Source organism: Lemur catta, chromosome 7, assembly GCF_020740605.2.
Source record: "Lemur catta isolate mLemCat1 chromosome 7, mLemCat1.pri, whole genome shotgun sequence".
NCBI lineage: Eukaryota > Metazoa > Chordata > Mammalia > Primates > Lemuridae > Lemur > Lemur catta.
The window spans coordinates 99,524,112-99,539,098 of NC_059134.1; the positions used below are offsets into that span (position 1 = coordinate 99,524,112).

General features: G+C 47.4%; 1 protein-coding gene and 1 pseudogene across 1 annotated transcript; both read right to left on the reverse strand.

Moving 5' to 3' along the window:
• Positions 1-321: 321 nt before the first annotated feature.
• On the reverse strand, positions 322-5,387 carry LOC123642155. The gene is given in 5 exon segments (XM_045557065.1): positions 322-686; positions 689-1,082; positions 2,030-2,174; positions 4,997-5,091; positions 5,316-5,387. Coding segments are annotated over 5 exon segments (1,071 nt in total).
• A 7,115-nt stretch (positions 5,388-12,502) lies between these two features.
• Positions 12,503-13,939, reverse strand: LOC123642156 (annotated as a pseudogene).
• Between the last annotated feature and the right edge of the window lie 1,048 nt (positions 13,940-14,987).

The window sequence follows — 14,987 nt, forward strand, 5'->3', positions numbered from 1 at the left end:
AAAAGTTATTCCAGTGACTTTCCAGCTTAAAATTTGGAGGCAAATTTTCCTTAAGAAGATATCAAGTACCAGTATCTTCAAATGTTGATAAGCTATTACATAAGTCCCACCAATTCACAATTTATTATCATATATACTAATACTCAAATTTTCAATCTTTCACAGCACATTAACAAAGTTATTAGGAAAACAGGACTACCACGAGCAAAGATGTTACAGAGTATATGCAATTCTGACAGACACAGCCATGATCAAGGAGTGGTTTTCTTTAGGAAACAAGTCTACTAAAAACAACATGAGAATAGAAGTAGTTTAAAATGTTTAAGACATTAAATGCAGGCCTGGGACTCCACATTGCCATTTAGTATGCTTTATATTATAGGATATAAAAACTAACCCCCATCTATGGAATATTAAGCTGAGACCCAAGACGGTCAAAGCCTCCCATAATTCAATATCCCACACTATTTTCTGGTTGCACCAAAAAATAAACAACCAGCAAATGATTTCACCTCTTAAAAAAAAGCATTTACACTTAAAAAATGGGATGAAGTGGGATTCCCTCCTTCTTAAAAATGTTTCTAGAGCTACTAAAAAACTTACATTTACAAAATAGTTGATAAAAATATTCCTCTGGATTGTACAAGAAGGGAGACAGGGACCCCTGATAAGACTTGGTGTACGATATTAATCAGACTTGGCTTCTTTCTCTCCTGCTTCATCAGAGGCTGGACTCTCCTCAGTTTTAGTTTCTCCATTTTCTGCAGGTAAATCTTCTTTAGTTTCTTGGTTAGCCACTTTGGCCTGTTTTCCCTTTGCTCCCCTTTTCCCTTTTGGTTGCACTTTTTTGTCTGAAGATTTATCCTTTGCTGCTGCCTTTTTGGGCTTCGTTTCCACTTTTGCAGGAGCAGGTTTAGCTGACAGCCAGGCAGATCTCCGCTTGGGCTCTTCCTTCCCGCGCCTTCGGCCAGCCTAGCTGACCTTCCTCTTGGGCTTCTTGGTGGCGGGGAGGGCGCGTGCCAAGAGCCTTCGCGAAGCTGGGCTGCCTGGCCGCTGCCCTGCCGTCGCTCCCGCCGCCCGAGCTGCTGAGACAGGCCCCAGATTCTCTTTTATTTTGATGCCTTCACTTTTACTGAACATCCTATTCTCTTCCCCCTTGCCCCTGGAAACCACTATTCTACCTTCTGTTTCTATGAATTTGACTATTGTAATTACCGCATATAAGTGGATTCATACTATATTTATCATTTTGTGACTGGCTTATTTCAACTAGCAAGATGTTCTCAGAATTCACTCATGTTGTGGCATGTGATGGGATTTCTTTCCTTTTTTAGGCTGAATAATATTCTATTGTGCGTACAGACCACATTTTGTTTGTCCATCCATCTGTCAATGCACATTTAAGTTGTGTCCACCTCTTGTGAATAGTGCTGCTGTGAACATGGATTTGCAAACATCTCGGCTAGACCGTTTTCAATTCTTTTGGGCATATACCCAGAAGTGGGATTGCTTGCTCATACAGTGATTCTATTTTTCATTTCTGAGGGACCTCCGTACTCTTTCCTTAGTAGCTGCCCCACCAACAAAGCATAAGGTTTCCCATTTCTCCATACTGGAGTCAAAACTTGCTATTTTGTCTTTTTGATAGGAGCCGTGCTAATGGGTGTGAAAAGCCCATGTGCTTTTGACTTGGGGTCTGAAACCCAGCAAGAAAGCACTGGGACAAAAAACACCTGGGTGGGTCACACCTGTCCTACCCATTCTGCCATCATGCCATGCAGAGTAAAAAGAAAGTGCCCCTTCACATGGTCCATCCTGTTCTGAGTCACAAAGCCTTCCCTATTCCACCATGTGCTGCCTGATGGCTCACGAGCGACTCCTGTTATTAGCTGTAGTGATCGTGGTTCACCCTGTCTTGCCTTCCCTGGTGCTGTTCTCTCAGCCTCCCTCCCCCTCAAGTTTTCTGGATGACAAAATTCTATAGATCCTTAAAGTGGCTTTTGAATGCGCTCTGCTTACTTGTCCTCACCTCCCAACGCCTTTCATCAGACTGTTCCGCGCCCCCGCCATGTTTCTGTAGGGCCCTCTGCTCATGGCTGTGGAGAGGCAGAGGAGGAGGCCCCATGGGCTTGCTGAGCTGCTGGGACCCTGACAGCTCAGCAGCTGTGATCCTCCTGATGGACAAGCAAAACTAAAGAAGAGCTTCTTTTTGTCAAGCCAGAGCCTGATTTGGTTTGAAGTCCCATTTGATTCTGGGGGAGACTTTGGATGATGGTAGAAAATTGGGAATTGGGGTGGTGGGTGGAGAGTCATCCTCTAGCCACTGTTCTTTCTAGGAATACAGAAAGCCATTCAATTTCTGACACAATCATAACCATACTACTAAGTTTTCTCCCTCAATTTCCCAAAAGGAAGACTGGCATGGTGCGTATCCTTTTACACTAAAGATGAACTTAACCCAGTTTAGTGGTTTGTTCATATATAAATTTATCAAGTGTTTATTGAAGGATTATTTGTGATCCCCTTCCCTGTACCAGGCACTGTGCTAAGCAAATATGAGCAAAAGCAGACATTGCCTCTGGGAAGCTTGCATCAATTAACTGGTTATACATTTGCAGAGATACAATTTTGGAAATTCCTACAAAGGTGAAGTCTTGGGTGCAAAGCCTATAAATGAGACATTGATCAAGTATTGGAGTCACAGACAAACCCCCTAGATGGAAGGGTTTCGGCGAACTAGGGAAGGATTAGAGCAGTCATAAAAGGTATGATCTATGAAAACTAGAAAAACCCTGAGCAAGTGTTAAGAGCAATAGGAATAATAAAAATATGTGAAAACGATCCTTTGTGAGAGATACCCATCCTCCCTAATGTAATATACATTTGAAGGCCACACCTGTGCCAAGACAAGCTCCATTCTACAGATAAAAAGAATTCCTCACAGCTCAGTCAGCGACAACTAAGGACTGACTACCCACATTCATGTCCATGGGTCTGTAGACCCAGAGGCTATGAGCTGGGTTTATTCCATCTATTTCAGATATACAGGTGTATCACTTATATAGTCCTCATACTGTCGTGTGTCACTTAACGACTGGGACATGTCCTAAGAAATGCGTTGTTAGGCCGTTTCCTCACTGTGCAAACATCACGGAGTGCACTTACACAAGCCTAGACGGTGCAGCCTGCTACACATCCAGGCTACAGGGCACAGCCCGTTGCCCCTGGGCTACAAACCCAGTAGCAGTTACTGTGCCGAACACTGTAAGTGACAGTAACTCGGTGGTCAGTCTGTGTGCATCCCAGTGTATCTAAACCCAGGAAAGGTACAGTAAAAACATGGTATTATAATCTTATGGAGCCACCATTGTGTATGTGGTCAGATATTGACCAAAACCTCATTCTGTGGCACATGACTGGCATTTCTGAAGTCGGTAATTTCTTGGATTTTGGCTCTGCTCTAAACTAGGAACTTGTGACGATCCGTGACATATATGAAAAATAAGACTAGTTAACAGTAGGTAACATTATTGAGAGTGTACTATGTGTCAGACTTTGGTAGATTTTAAACAAACACGTGCTCGCACACACACTCATTTGATCATCTACGAACCCAACAATGGGAGATGCTATTAGTAGCCTATTTGGACAAATGAGAAAATTGGGTTTACATGAGCTCAGTGATTTTCCTAAGGTCTAATAGACCGTAAACACAGATCTGAACTCCAGTAGCCATGGGCTCCCCCAAGCACCTCACGCTCCTTGGTGGTGGAGGCAGAGCTGGCTTCAGGGATGCCCCCCTGCCCCCCACCCCCACCCACCCTGTGTGGTGGAAGTGACAGCCACTGTTGCCCTCCACCGGGGTTCAACCAAACCTGCCAATGTGTGTCTCACAGCACAGCCAGTAAGGTCTTTCTGGGTGGTTCTCAGCCCTCCTGCCCGTCAGAATCACCAGAGGAGTTTTAAACAGTGCGGGAGTCCGGGCCTCACCGCAGACCCACTGAGTCAGACCCCCAGAGAAGGAGGTGGGGCGGGGATGGGGGGTCTGGGATTTTCACAAGCTCCCAAGTGATTTGATTGTAGAACTGAGACTGAAAACTTCTGGCTTCCCAGTGACTCCTCTCAAATATCCTTTCATTTAAGTGAGAAATTTCTGGTGATTTCCTTTTTTTTTTTTTTCCTGTTGAGACAGCATCTCTCTCTGTTGCCCCACCTAGAGTGCAGTGGCATTATCATAGCTCACAGCAACCTCCACCTCCTGGGCTCAGGCAATCCTTCTGCCTCAGCCTCTCTAGTAGCTGGCACTACAGGTATGTATCACTATGCCCAGCTAATTTTTTTATTCTTTTTATTTATAGAGATGGGGCCTCAATATGTTGCTCAGACTGTTCTTCAACTGCTGGGCTCAAGTGATCCTCCTCCCTTGGCCTCCAAAACAGCCAGGATTACAGGTGTGAGCCACCAGGCTTGGCCAATTTCTGGAAATTTCCTAATCACACATCATAGTGGCACAGGTCTGGACTGGCAGGTGGGTTGTGCATGATGTTGACAAGGGGCTGCCTTGACTTTCCATGGAAATTGGGATTGTCCCAGACAGCAAAGCTAGGTTGGAAGTGGAAGACTTGAGCCCAAGCGGGAAGGGGAAAGTGCCACCCACCCTGCTCATCTGTCTCATCTTTCCTGCCTGGGGCCCTAGAACAGAGCAACTCTCCGTGCCTCTGATGCTTACCCGGAACCTCACACCCCAGGAGCTCCTTAGGAAAAAAGAGTCTGGATCACTGAATCATCACATCACCCTGTGATGATGTGGGGGTGGCTCGTTGTCCTAGGACACTGATGGATAGAAAACCTGAAGCTCAGCTATGCTGACAACTCCACCCATAAGCAAAGCCCATGGCCGAAGAGGAGTGAGGCAGGCTAGGGAGCAGGCGCAGCAGTTGCTGTCCCCAGGCAAATTCTCCAAAGGTGGGGTGTATTCAACAATGCTTTAAGGCACCTCTGTGGTGAAGGTGGAGGTGATGGAAGGCGCTGAGAGAGAGGATGCGTCTTGTTCAGACTTGATCGATGAGCAACTGAGATGCACCTGGTCGGCTGTCAGACACAAAAATAGGGGCGCAGAGTGGGGTCTTCTTATATGCCTGCTGTCCAACAACCAAAGTCCAGCCCCCCAGGTTCCTGTGTCCCCGGGGTCTGTCCTCCTGAAGTCAGAACCTACCTGTGCCTCTGCACCGACACAAGAACAAACACATTGTTAGCAAAATCCCAAAAGCAAACTGAGGATCCAGGAACATTTCCAAAGACACCTGCACACTCACCTGGAGGACCCAGTAGAGCTCCCTCCGGGCCGCCCTCCTGTGGCCCGACCCACTCAGGATGCAGGGACACATGGGGACATGACATTGATGATGGAATCGGCCCCCCCTGAAGAAGGAAGGGCTGGAAGCCAGGCCTTGTGACCTGGTATCTGCCTATGTGGGCAGGACCAGCCAGGTTCCCTAAGTACAAATAAATAGCCCTGGCTTCCCTGGCTCCATAGCCTCCTGCAGCTGAGTCCAAATTCCCCATCATTTGCCACAGCTGATAGCTCAAAGCAAAAAAAAACACCATGAGGCTGTCGGTGTGTCTTCTGATGGTCATTCTGGCCTTTTCCTGCTACAAGGGTGAGTATCAATTATCATCAGTCTAGCCCCAGCCCCTGGCTGGTACCCTTCTCTGAGCACTAGGTAAACCTAGCAGAGGTGGGGTTGGGATCTGGAACAAACCAGAATTCAAAACTTTTCCTGTGCTTGTTGAACTACTCCTAAAAGAGCCCAGAGCTCATCTCATCCACCTCAATACCATGGAAGTTTTACAGAAAACCATTCCAGGCAAATGTTAGGAATTCTCCCTAAGCATCACGCCCTGACTGTGGTCTGGATCCAGATGCAGCAGGATGTATCGGCAGGTTTGGGGGAAGCTGGGCTCTGCCACTTCCAGCCCTTTGACCTTGGGCAAGATGCTCGCCCTCTGCAAGCCTCCTCCTAGCACCGGTGCTTGGAACTTCTGCGAGGAGTGGCTCTGGGAGTGGAGTGACATTAAGTCTGGTAAGAGTCCAGCTGCAGTCAGAAGCTGGTATCTGTGGTTATCAGACATTCTCCTCCCAGAGCCTTTAGTTGACAACTGACCCTTGAGCCCAGGCTTCCTAAGTCATAAATTAAGACTCATAATGTGTTGCAGGTGGAAGGACCCTGGAGAGCTCCCACTGCAAGAAGCTCGGGTGCCCTTGGCCTCTCTGAAAAATAAACCTGCAAATGGACTCAGACCAAGCAGCCCTCAAAGTACATCTCGGGGCACGACTAGTTTTCTAGGGTCCTACCCGTCTTGGTAGTAGAACTAATACAATCGTTAGCATTATTATTTCTGCTTTTCTAGAATTAGATTCTAGCCATTCTTTCTGCAATTCTTATGCATGGCCTCATATCCCCCTCTCGGGACTGGTCCGGTCCCTCCGAGTTTTCTCTTTCCTCCTACTTTCTGAATCTCCTCCTCTTTCTCTCTGTTGCTTCTGGTCCTGCCCTCTCCAAAGTCTCCCCGCAGTTTGATACTGTCCTGTCAGGGGTCATATCAGAGCCTGGTGGGGCCCTTCCTGGGTGCAGGGTGTTTACAAAGACTTGGGGAATCCAGAGTCCAGACCAGGCAGAGTGAGTGCTCCAGGTCCCCCCACAATTCCCAGCTGGGCCAGGAATAAGCCCCAGTTTCCTGCTCTCACCCTCTCTAGGGACTCTGGATGTCGCTGCACAGTAAAGGGGCCGGTCGCACTTTCCTGTACAAGCTGCTGATGGGGTGAAAACTGATTCGCTTTCTTTTATTTCATTTTCCTCTTAGCTCCGTCTGCATCCAAGGGTGTAATCCAAACCCTCCGACTTATTCTCAAAATGTCACCTGCAACACTTTAACAACTTTTCTTGTTTTCTGGAGTTGTCCTCACTTCTCTGATCTGGGGCAGGGTTCTATCTCAACGACTCACTTAAAAATCTGATTACCCCCAAACTGCTCTTCACCAATAGCCAAGACTGATAGGCATCACTCAGTAGGCAGAGAAAATTTAATATTCTCACATCTGGAAAAGGGAATTTCAGCAAACCAGAGACGCTTTGGGAAGTAATGCCTTAAATAAACAAAAGCTGAATGAGAGATCAGGAAACCAGTTTTCCAGTCCCAGCTCTGGACCTTGCCCTGAGATCTTAAGGAAGTTACCATCTCCAGGGTCTTACATTCTCGTTGGCACTATTACGGGATGGAAGCAGAAAACTGTTGGAATCCTATTGGGTCCAACATAAGGCAGTAATGGAAAAAGATTGGTTTCCTCTCAAAAATTATAATTTTATTCTTCTGCTCTAGCCAATGCCAAGATCTGTCTAGACCTTGCTTCTGAAACCACAAACTTCTTGTTAGCTGAAGAGAATATATTTCAGCAACTACTTGCCAAATATAGGGCACCTCCAGAATTTGTTGATTCCAAGCTGGAAGCGAAGAAATGCATAGATCAGATGCCCTTATCGAAGAGATTGGAAATTGGAAAACTTCTGGTAATTTCTTTCTTCTTTATGCATAGTTAGAGGCTTCTGGTCAGCTGCACAGCATAAAATGAGGTCAGCTTGCTGCCCTATGGGGACACAGGCGGTGGGGCACCTGGCTTGTTGGTCACCTCTTGATACGGTGACCAGGGGCCACAGGGTGGGTGCTATCATTATACCTGCTGAATTCAGCTCAGCCGCACACAGAGTCCTGGGCATGCTCCTCCTCCTCAGGTCCCCTGCCTGCCTGCCGTGTTCCCCTAGTGTGCCAAGAAGGAGAACAGTTGGGGCCCAGGCAGGCAGGGGTGGTGGAGGGCCAAGGGAGCTGTCCCGAGGCGGAGGTCCACTCCTGCACTGGGGCACAGTCACTGGGGAGCCTCATGGGGAGTGGTGGGGGCACTGAACAGGGAGATAAAGGGGTGGGGGGGCCCAGAGCCGGCCCTCGGGCAGACACAGAGCTGGCAGGCTGGGCCTCTCTGGTGGCCTGTGCAGAGCCAGGAGCCCACACCCAGCCCTGACACCCCACTGTCCCCACCCTGCCCACGTCACTCTCCAGATCATGGCTGCTGTCCAGAGACTTTGCTGCTTTGTGTCCGGCAGGGCTATGGGAAGCTGAAACGCTTCCATTATGTCTTTCTCAAGAAATCAGGTGTTGCCAGAGGCCTCTGGCCAGTCTCCCCCTGAGGTTAGGTCGTGAGGCTCAGCTGCAAAGGCCCATGGGAGCTGGGGGCCCCGGGCCAAGAGGCGCACTGGCCATAAGGCACAATGCCCACCCTGCGGGGCTGGAAGCAGGGTCCCAGGGTCCCAGGGTCCCTGGGTCCCTCCCAGCCCCACCCGGCCTCCCAGCCCGTGACCCTACTGCAGGGAAAGGGAGAGTCCTCAGTTCTGGACATCAGGGAAAATCACCCCGGGGCCGCTCTGTCCAGTTCTCCGCCCTCCCCTCCCTTAGGAGCCTGAGCCACAAGCTTGGGTGACCTCAGGGCTTATTGGCCTGACGGGAAAAGGCTGTCCCCTCCCTGCATGGCGTGTGGTGATGGTACCAGGTCCAGGCCCTGGTGTCCCCCAAACACTGGGCTCCTTCCTCTACCCCTCCAATTGCCTTTGGTGGCAGAATTCCATGGCGACCTAGTATGTTCACACGTCCGCTCCAATTCAGCATGACTGATGTCACCTTCGTTTCTTCTTTCATTTCAGGCCAAAATAGTGAATACATGCAATTTATGAGATGTAAAACCTATTTTATCCTGGTTTTCACCATCTTTCAGTGACCTTCACTGCAGAATGTGTGGTTTCAATGTCTTGCTTTAATAAATTCCTGTCCTGCACTTCTGCCCTGGTCTTGTCATGATCCTCCGTCTGGGGCCTTGGGTCGAGGGTGGTTTTCAGAATGAAGTGCCTTTTGCTGTGGGCACTAATCAGTTCCAGAGAACCAACATCCTCTTGGCAACGGTGGCCAGAGGTCCAGGCCTCACAAAGGAAATGCTTGGTCCGAGCCACCCTGCGTTACCCACAAAGTCCCACTCACGAGAGGAAGAGAGAACACGACAGTGGAGGGTGGACAGGAGCTCCAGCGTAGCTGCCGACTGTGCTCTGATGGAGCCCCAGCCTCGCTGGCTGGCCAGGCTCGGGGCTCGTGTCCAGCAGCAGCACGAGTGTGATGTCCCCTCAGAACCACTATCTGCCTGCTTGGTGTCCCCAATCCACTGTGGTTTGACTGCTATGCCATGCCCAGGAGAAATCAGCTGCCATTTATCACAAGTTTAGGTGCATGTGCAGGTTTGCGCCTTGATTGACCATTTGCTTTGTTCACTGGCTCAGGGAGCCCCTCAGCGCCCGCACAGTCCCCAACACCATGAGCTCCTGTTTCCCCTCCCCCTCCGCCCGGAGCCCCAGAAACCAGCGTCCAGCTGCCAGCGGGCCACCTCCATGCACACACTGCACAGTCATTTCAGAAGCACAATGGAGCCCGACACACTGTCTGCCCCCCACTGCCTCTTCCTTCCGTGAGTCCCCTCCTGGCCAGTGGACCTACCGCCCAGCAGGTCACCTGACTCAGGTGACAGGGTACGTTCCTGGCTTAGAGCTGTGGCTGCCATAACAAACAACCACAAACTTGTTGGCTTAAAACAATTTATTCTGCCCCCCTTCCGGAGGTCAGAAGCCCCAAATTGGCATCACTGTGGGGAGATCAAGGGACCCGCAGGCTGTGCTCCCTGTGGAGGCTATAGGGAGGGTTCGGTAATGGTCGCCTACAGCTCCCAGGGGCTGATGGCCGTCCCTGTCTCGGGGCCACATCCCCCTCACCTCTGCCTCCAGGATACATGCCCTTCTCCGTTCTTTCCATGTCCAGTCCCCTCTGCCTTTCACTTAGGAAATACATGGGTTGGGCTTGGGGGCCAGCAGACTATTCAGAATCATCTCCCCATCTTGAAATTCTTAACTTAATCACGTCTGCGCAATACCCTTTTGTCACGTAACATAACATTCAGATTCCAGGGCTGGAGTGTGGATACTTTTGCGGAGGGGCCTTAGTGGGCCAATTATAGCTCCTCCCCCTCCTGACCTCTAATAGTGCACTAAGCTCCACCCCGTCCACTGCCAGAGCGTCCTGCCTGCGAGTCCCTCCTTCCAGTCAAATGGCCATCGTCACAGTCCAGTCTGCATCCTTCCCGGCTCGCACCAAAGTCTCCTAAATTGTGTCCCCTCCTCTGTGAACCCTTCCTGCAATGAGTCCTCCTCATTCACACCTACCTCAGGCTCCTGCATCGGGAATCTGAGCCTGATCCTCCCTTCAATAACCCAAATGACTAGGGGACACTTGTCCTGAAGTGGTTCCAGAAAGGGACTTATTTTTTTCTTGTTAACCCTCCTTCATACGATAATAGCTTTTTTTTTTTTACAATTTGGAAAACAGTATGTGACACTTATTAATTAAACATTGCTTTTAAAATCAATCTGTATTTTTAATCACATTGGGAAACATGTAACCTTGAAACTAGTACCTGAATGCGTGACGTTCACTACCGGTTCAGTCGGGAAACCCAGATTGCAGCCATTGCTGGAGGTGCAGTCCACAGCCTGGCAGTGCACAGGACCTCCAGGACCCTGTTCCTGCCCCGCCAGCCTCATCTCCCTCTCCCCTGGGTACTCGGTGCTTGGCTATAGCTGTTTATGTATCATTTCCCCCAAATGTAAAGGCAGGGTAATTCAAACTAGCCCTATAAGTATATCTATTGACTTATATTTTCTTCTGAAATTAATTTGAATGGGTTATTAACAACTCATACAATACTAGTTTTCTACTGAATTTTAAGAATCTACCAGATGATGCTGAGGTTTATACAAATGTTGAAATCGCACCGAGCAATGTTTAGTCAATTACGAACTTAAAGACATTCCTGGGTTTTTTATCTCAAACCTTGAACTCCAGGTAAAGTCTAAAAGGACATATATAATAAAAATATCTCCTAATTTAAAAGACATGTAGTAAATACAAATGAATTAACTCTGAACATTACCTCCTTACACACAAATTAAACAAAATCATAGCAAACGCTTTGGGAGCTTTGGGGAGCTGATTTCAACCCTGGTTTTACCGCTTAACAGGAGCAAGATCTTAAGTGAGTAATTCTATGCAAGGGTGAATTGAAAATTTACAACACTTACCTTAGATCCCAACTAAAAACTCTTCAAGGATCTCTTCATATCAACTAGAAGTTGGGGAAAATACAATTTGTGAAATAAAATGACACGGCCCCTAACACATATTAAGACCCAGGTCATTAGCAGTCAGCCCAGACTGTGTCTCAGTTTCCAATGATTTAAGTTAGAAGACCTTGCCCTGAAAGATGACCCTTTATCTCTTATCCCACTCACTCTACGCAGGCTACAAGATGAAAAACAGAACCTATGTTGTATGTGGCACCAAGAGACTAATATCTAGGTATGCACAGGATTGACTTTAAAGTTAATTAAAAGAGTGTTTCAGGCCGGGCGCAGTGGCTCACATCTGTAATCCCAGCACTCTGGAAGGCCAAGGCGGGTGGATCGTTTGAGCTCAGGAGTTCGAGACCAGCCTGAGCAAGAGCAAGACCCCGTCTCTACTAAAAACAGAAAGAAATTAGCTGGACAATTAAAAATATATAAACAAAATTAGCCAGGCATGATGGTGCATTCCTGTAGTCCCAGCTACTCAGGAGGCTGAGGCAGGAGGATCGCTTGAGCCCAGGAGTTTGAGGTTGCTGTGAGCTAGGCTGACGCCACAGCGCTCACTCTAGCCAGGGCAACAGAGTGAGACTCTGGCTCAAAAAAAAAAAAAGAGTATTTCAATTCATTAAAGAAAATAAAGCTTAAAAATGACATGCTTAGTCTACACATGTTTAACTTACCTTAGTAACTTGGTAAATTTTGAATTGGCTCCTGTTAGTGATACTTTGTATTTGGTGTAGAAACCAAATAAATCAGGCTAATACCTTGAGAGTACAATGCCACGTTTGTAAAGTACAAGTTTTATATATAAACAAGTAAACTTTAAACTCTGCTCTGAAGCAGTGAGGCTACAGCTTCCAACTGCATTGTGACAGTAAATGAATGTTTAATCCTAATGGGCCAAGTTCACTAGCGGACCCCTCATGATAAGGCCAAGATTGCTGCTGTTACTGCTATGGTGAAGTCGCAGCCAGCCAGCCTGCTTGCAAAAGCCAAACACAGACAGGATCCTTTGGAAGAATACAAGTAGCTTTTATCTTAAATATCCTTTCCTTCTAGGTGACACCATAGCATTATTAATAAACAGGGCTGATTTGGGGGTAGCTACATAGTTTTAAAGATGCTGTTAATGAACATTATGGATAATTCATGGTGTAGCTGGTTAATACAGTTTAGCTGATGTTTTTTATAAGAAGGGGAAAAAAACCAACAAAATTAAGAGTACATCTTCAGTTCATTTAGAAGTCAGCATCCGAGGTAAAAGAATTCTCTGTTGGGCTTGACATCACTCCCATTTTCTGATATTCGCCTACTCTCTTCTGAAAGAAGTTAGTCTTTCCTTCCAGTAAAATATTCCCCATAAAGTCGAATGAATTTTCTCCTCTGAAGACCTTGCTGAAACCCAGTTCCAGCATAAGTCTGTGCCACAAACTCAACGTACCACCCCACTGACATGCAATTTCATCCCAACGAGCTTCACCAGCAAGGCCTCAGTGAGAAACTCCTGTTCTATCCTATCAGCATTGATAATTATTTCTTTTACTCTCTGCTCGGATGGTTTGTGTGTCAGATGTTTGAACATCAGGTAGGCAAAGTCACAGCGTAAACCCTCATCTCTGCCAGGAAGTTCACAGGAAAATGTGAGGCAGGGTCAGTCCCCGTTCCTTGAGCCAGAACATCGATGCAAATGAACCAGAAAAGAAAATGCCTTCCAGTGCGGCAAAGGCTGCAACATGTTGGTGGGTAGCCTCTTTGTTCCCAGTCCAACACAAGGCCCAATTTGCCTTCTTCTTCACACAAGGCATCTTTTCAATGGCATTGAAGAGAAATTCCCTTTCTTTGGAATCTTTAATGTGTCCATAAGGAACTATACATCTCAGAATGTATGTTTTACGTGGCAATTTGGAAGCCATAGAAACAGTGGGCTTCTGTAATCTGAACTTCTTGGCCAAAATGTTCCACTCAATTGTCATTTACTCTGCCATCGCTTGCCGCAAAGAAAGCCAGAACACACGACATAAGGTATCTCTCCTCAGTCGGGTTCAGTGGCTCACGCCTATAATCCTAGCACACTGGGAGGCCGAGGCAGGAGGATCACTTGAGCTCAGGAGTTTGAGACCAGCCAGAGCAAGAGTGAGATCCCTGTTTCTACTAAATATAGAAAAAATTAGCCGGGTGTGGTGGCGCCCCTGGAGTCCCAGCTACTCGGGAGGCTGAGGCAGGAGGATCGCTTGAGCCCAGAAGTTCAATGTTGCTGTGAGCTAGGCTGATGCCACAGCACTCCAGCCTGGGCAACAGAATGAGACCCTGTCTCAAAAAACAAAAATCAAACCAAAACAAAAAATTCTTTAGAACATGTAAATATCAGAAGAAACAGAGAAAAAAGTTGAAGGTGAGGACAGGGCTGGATGGCCTGGAGGGGAAGGGGTAAGGAAGAAGGGCTTTTCATTGGAAGGTTTTCTGTGCTAGTTTACTTTTCAAACAATGCATCTATATCACCTTGTAAAAATTAAAATTGTGAAAAATAGAGAATGTTGGAAGACAGAAATGAAAAGCGAAGAGGGGATAGAAGAAAACAGGCAAAAAAGTGGGCAGAAGGGAGATAATGTGGCAGAAAAACACTAAGAAGCTGCAAATGATCTCAGGCCTATTCAGAATCCACCACACCAGACCATGGAGGAGCTGGACATATTTTGTTGAAAGCATTAATGGATTTCTTTAAGGAATTAATTATCAAGTTTCATGAGAAGATGTAGAACTGAAGAAAGATACAGTGTGTATCACCAAGATGGGATCTTATTATACAAATTAAAGGCCTCTAGAAATTCAAAGAACACAGGAAGGCTTTGAAGAAGAGGTGATGGCTGTGGTGGACCATGAAGGACCTGGAAGATGAGGATGATTGGCAGGAGGAAGTAAGGCCCTCCAGGTGCAGGGAGCAGCCTGGGCAAAGGCATGGATGTGAGGCTGAATTCAGCCTCCTGGAGGACAAAGATGCCCACACTCCTGCTGGCATCTTGCCACCCCAGGTGTTCCACTTGCTGTTCACTGAGTGTGAGACTCACTCAAACTCCTAATCATATGTCACAAGAGCAAGTGCTTTTAGATACTTCTCCAGCACAGGTTTCTCAACCTCATTAATATTGGCATCAAGGATGAATAATCCTTTATTGTGGGATCTGCCCTATGCATTGTAGGATGTTCGGCAGCTGCCCTGGCCTCTGCCCCCTTGATGGCAGTAGCACTCCCACTGCAGTCCAGCTGTGACAACCAAACACTCCCCAGACTACTGTCCCCAGGGCTGGGTGGAAGTGAGGAGTGTATGTGCCTCTGCTAAGAATCACTCTCTAGCAGTGGAGGCTTTATAGCAGTTCTCCTGCTTAACTGTCCTAATGCCCCTGTGGATCACCATAGTTGGTGGAAAAATAGCGGCATTGAAAAAAACTAGAAATTGCTAACTTAATGGAGAAAATTTTGTGTAGATATTTGATGAACCAAATCAACTGTCACATCGTGTACAGCATTAAACTTTTAATCACACATTATTGGTAAATGTCAAGTTGAGTAAAGTTCAGGGTTTTGGTAAAGGAGCCAACGAGAATTAGCCGGGGGCTGACACCTGGCCCTGGCTCTGTTTCCAAATCCGGCTCCTGGTCCCAACTCATTAAGTGCATCCGGGTTAGATGGTATCCGGATAATGGTCACCTTGGGGGGAAAGGGGAC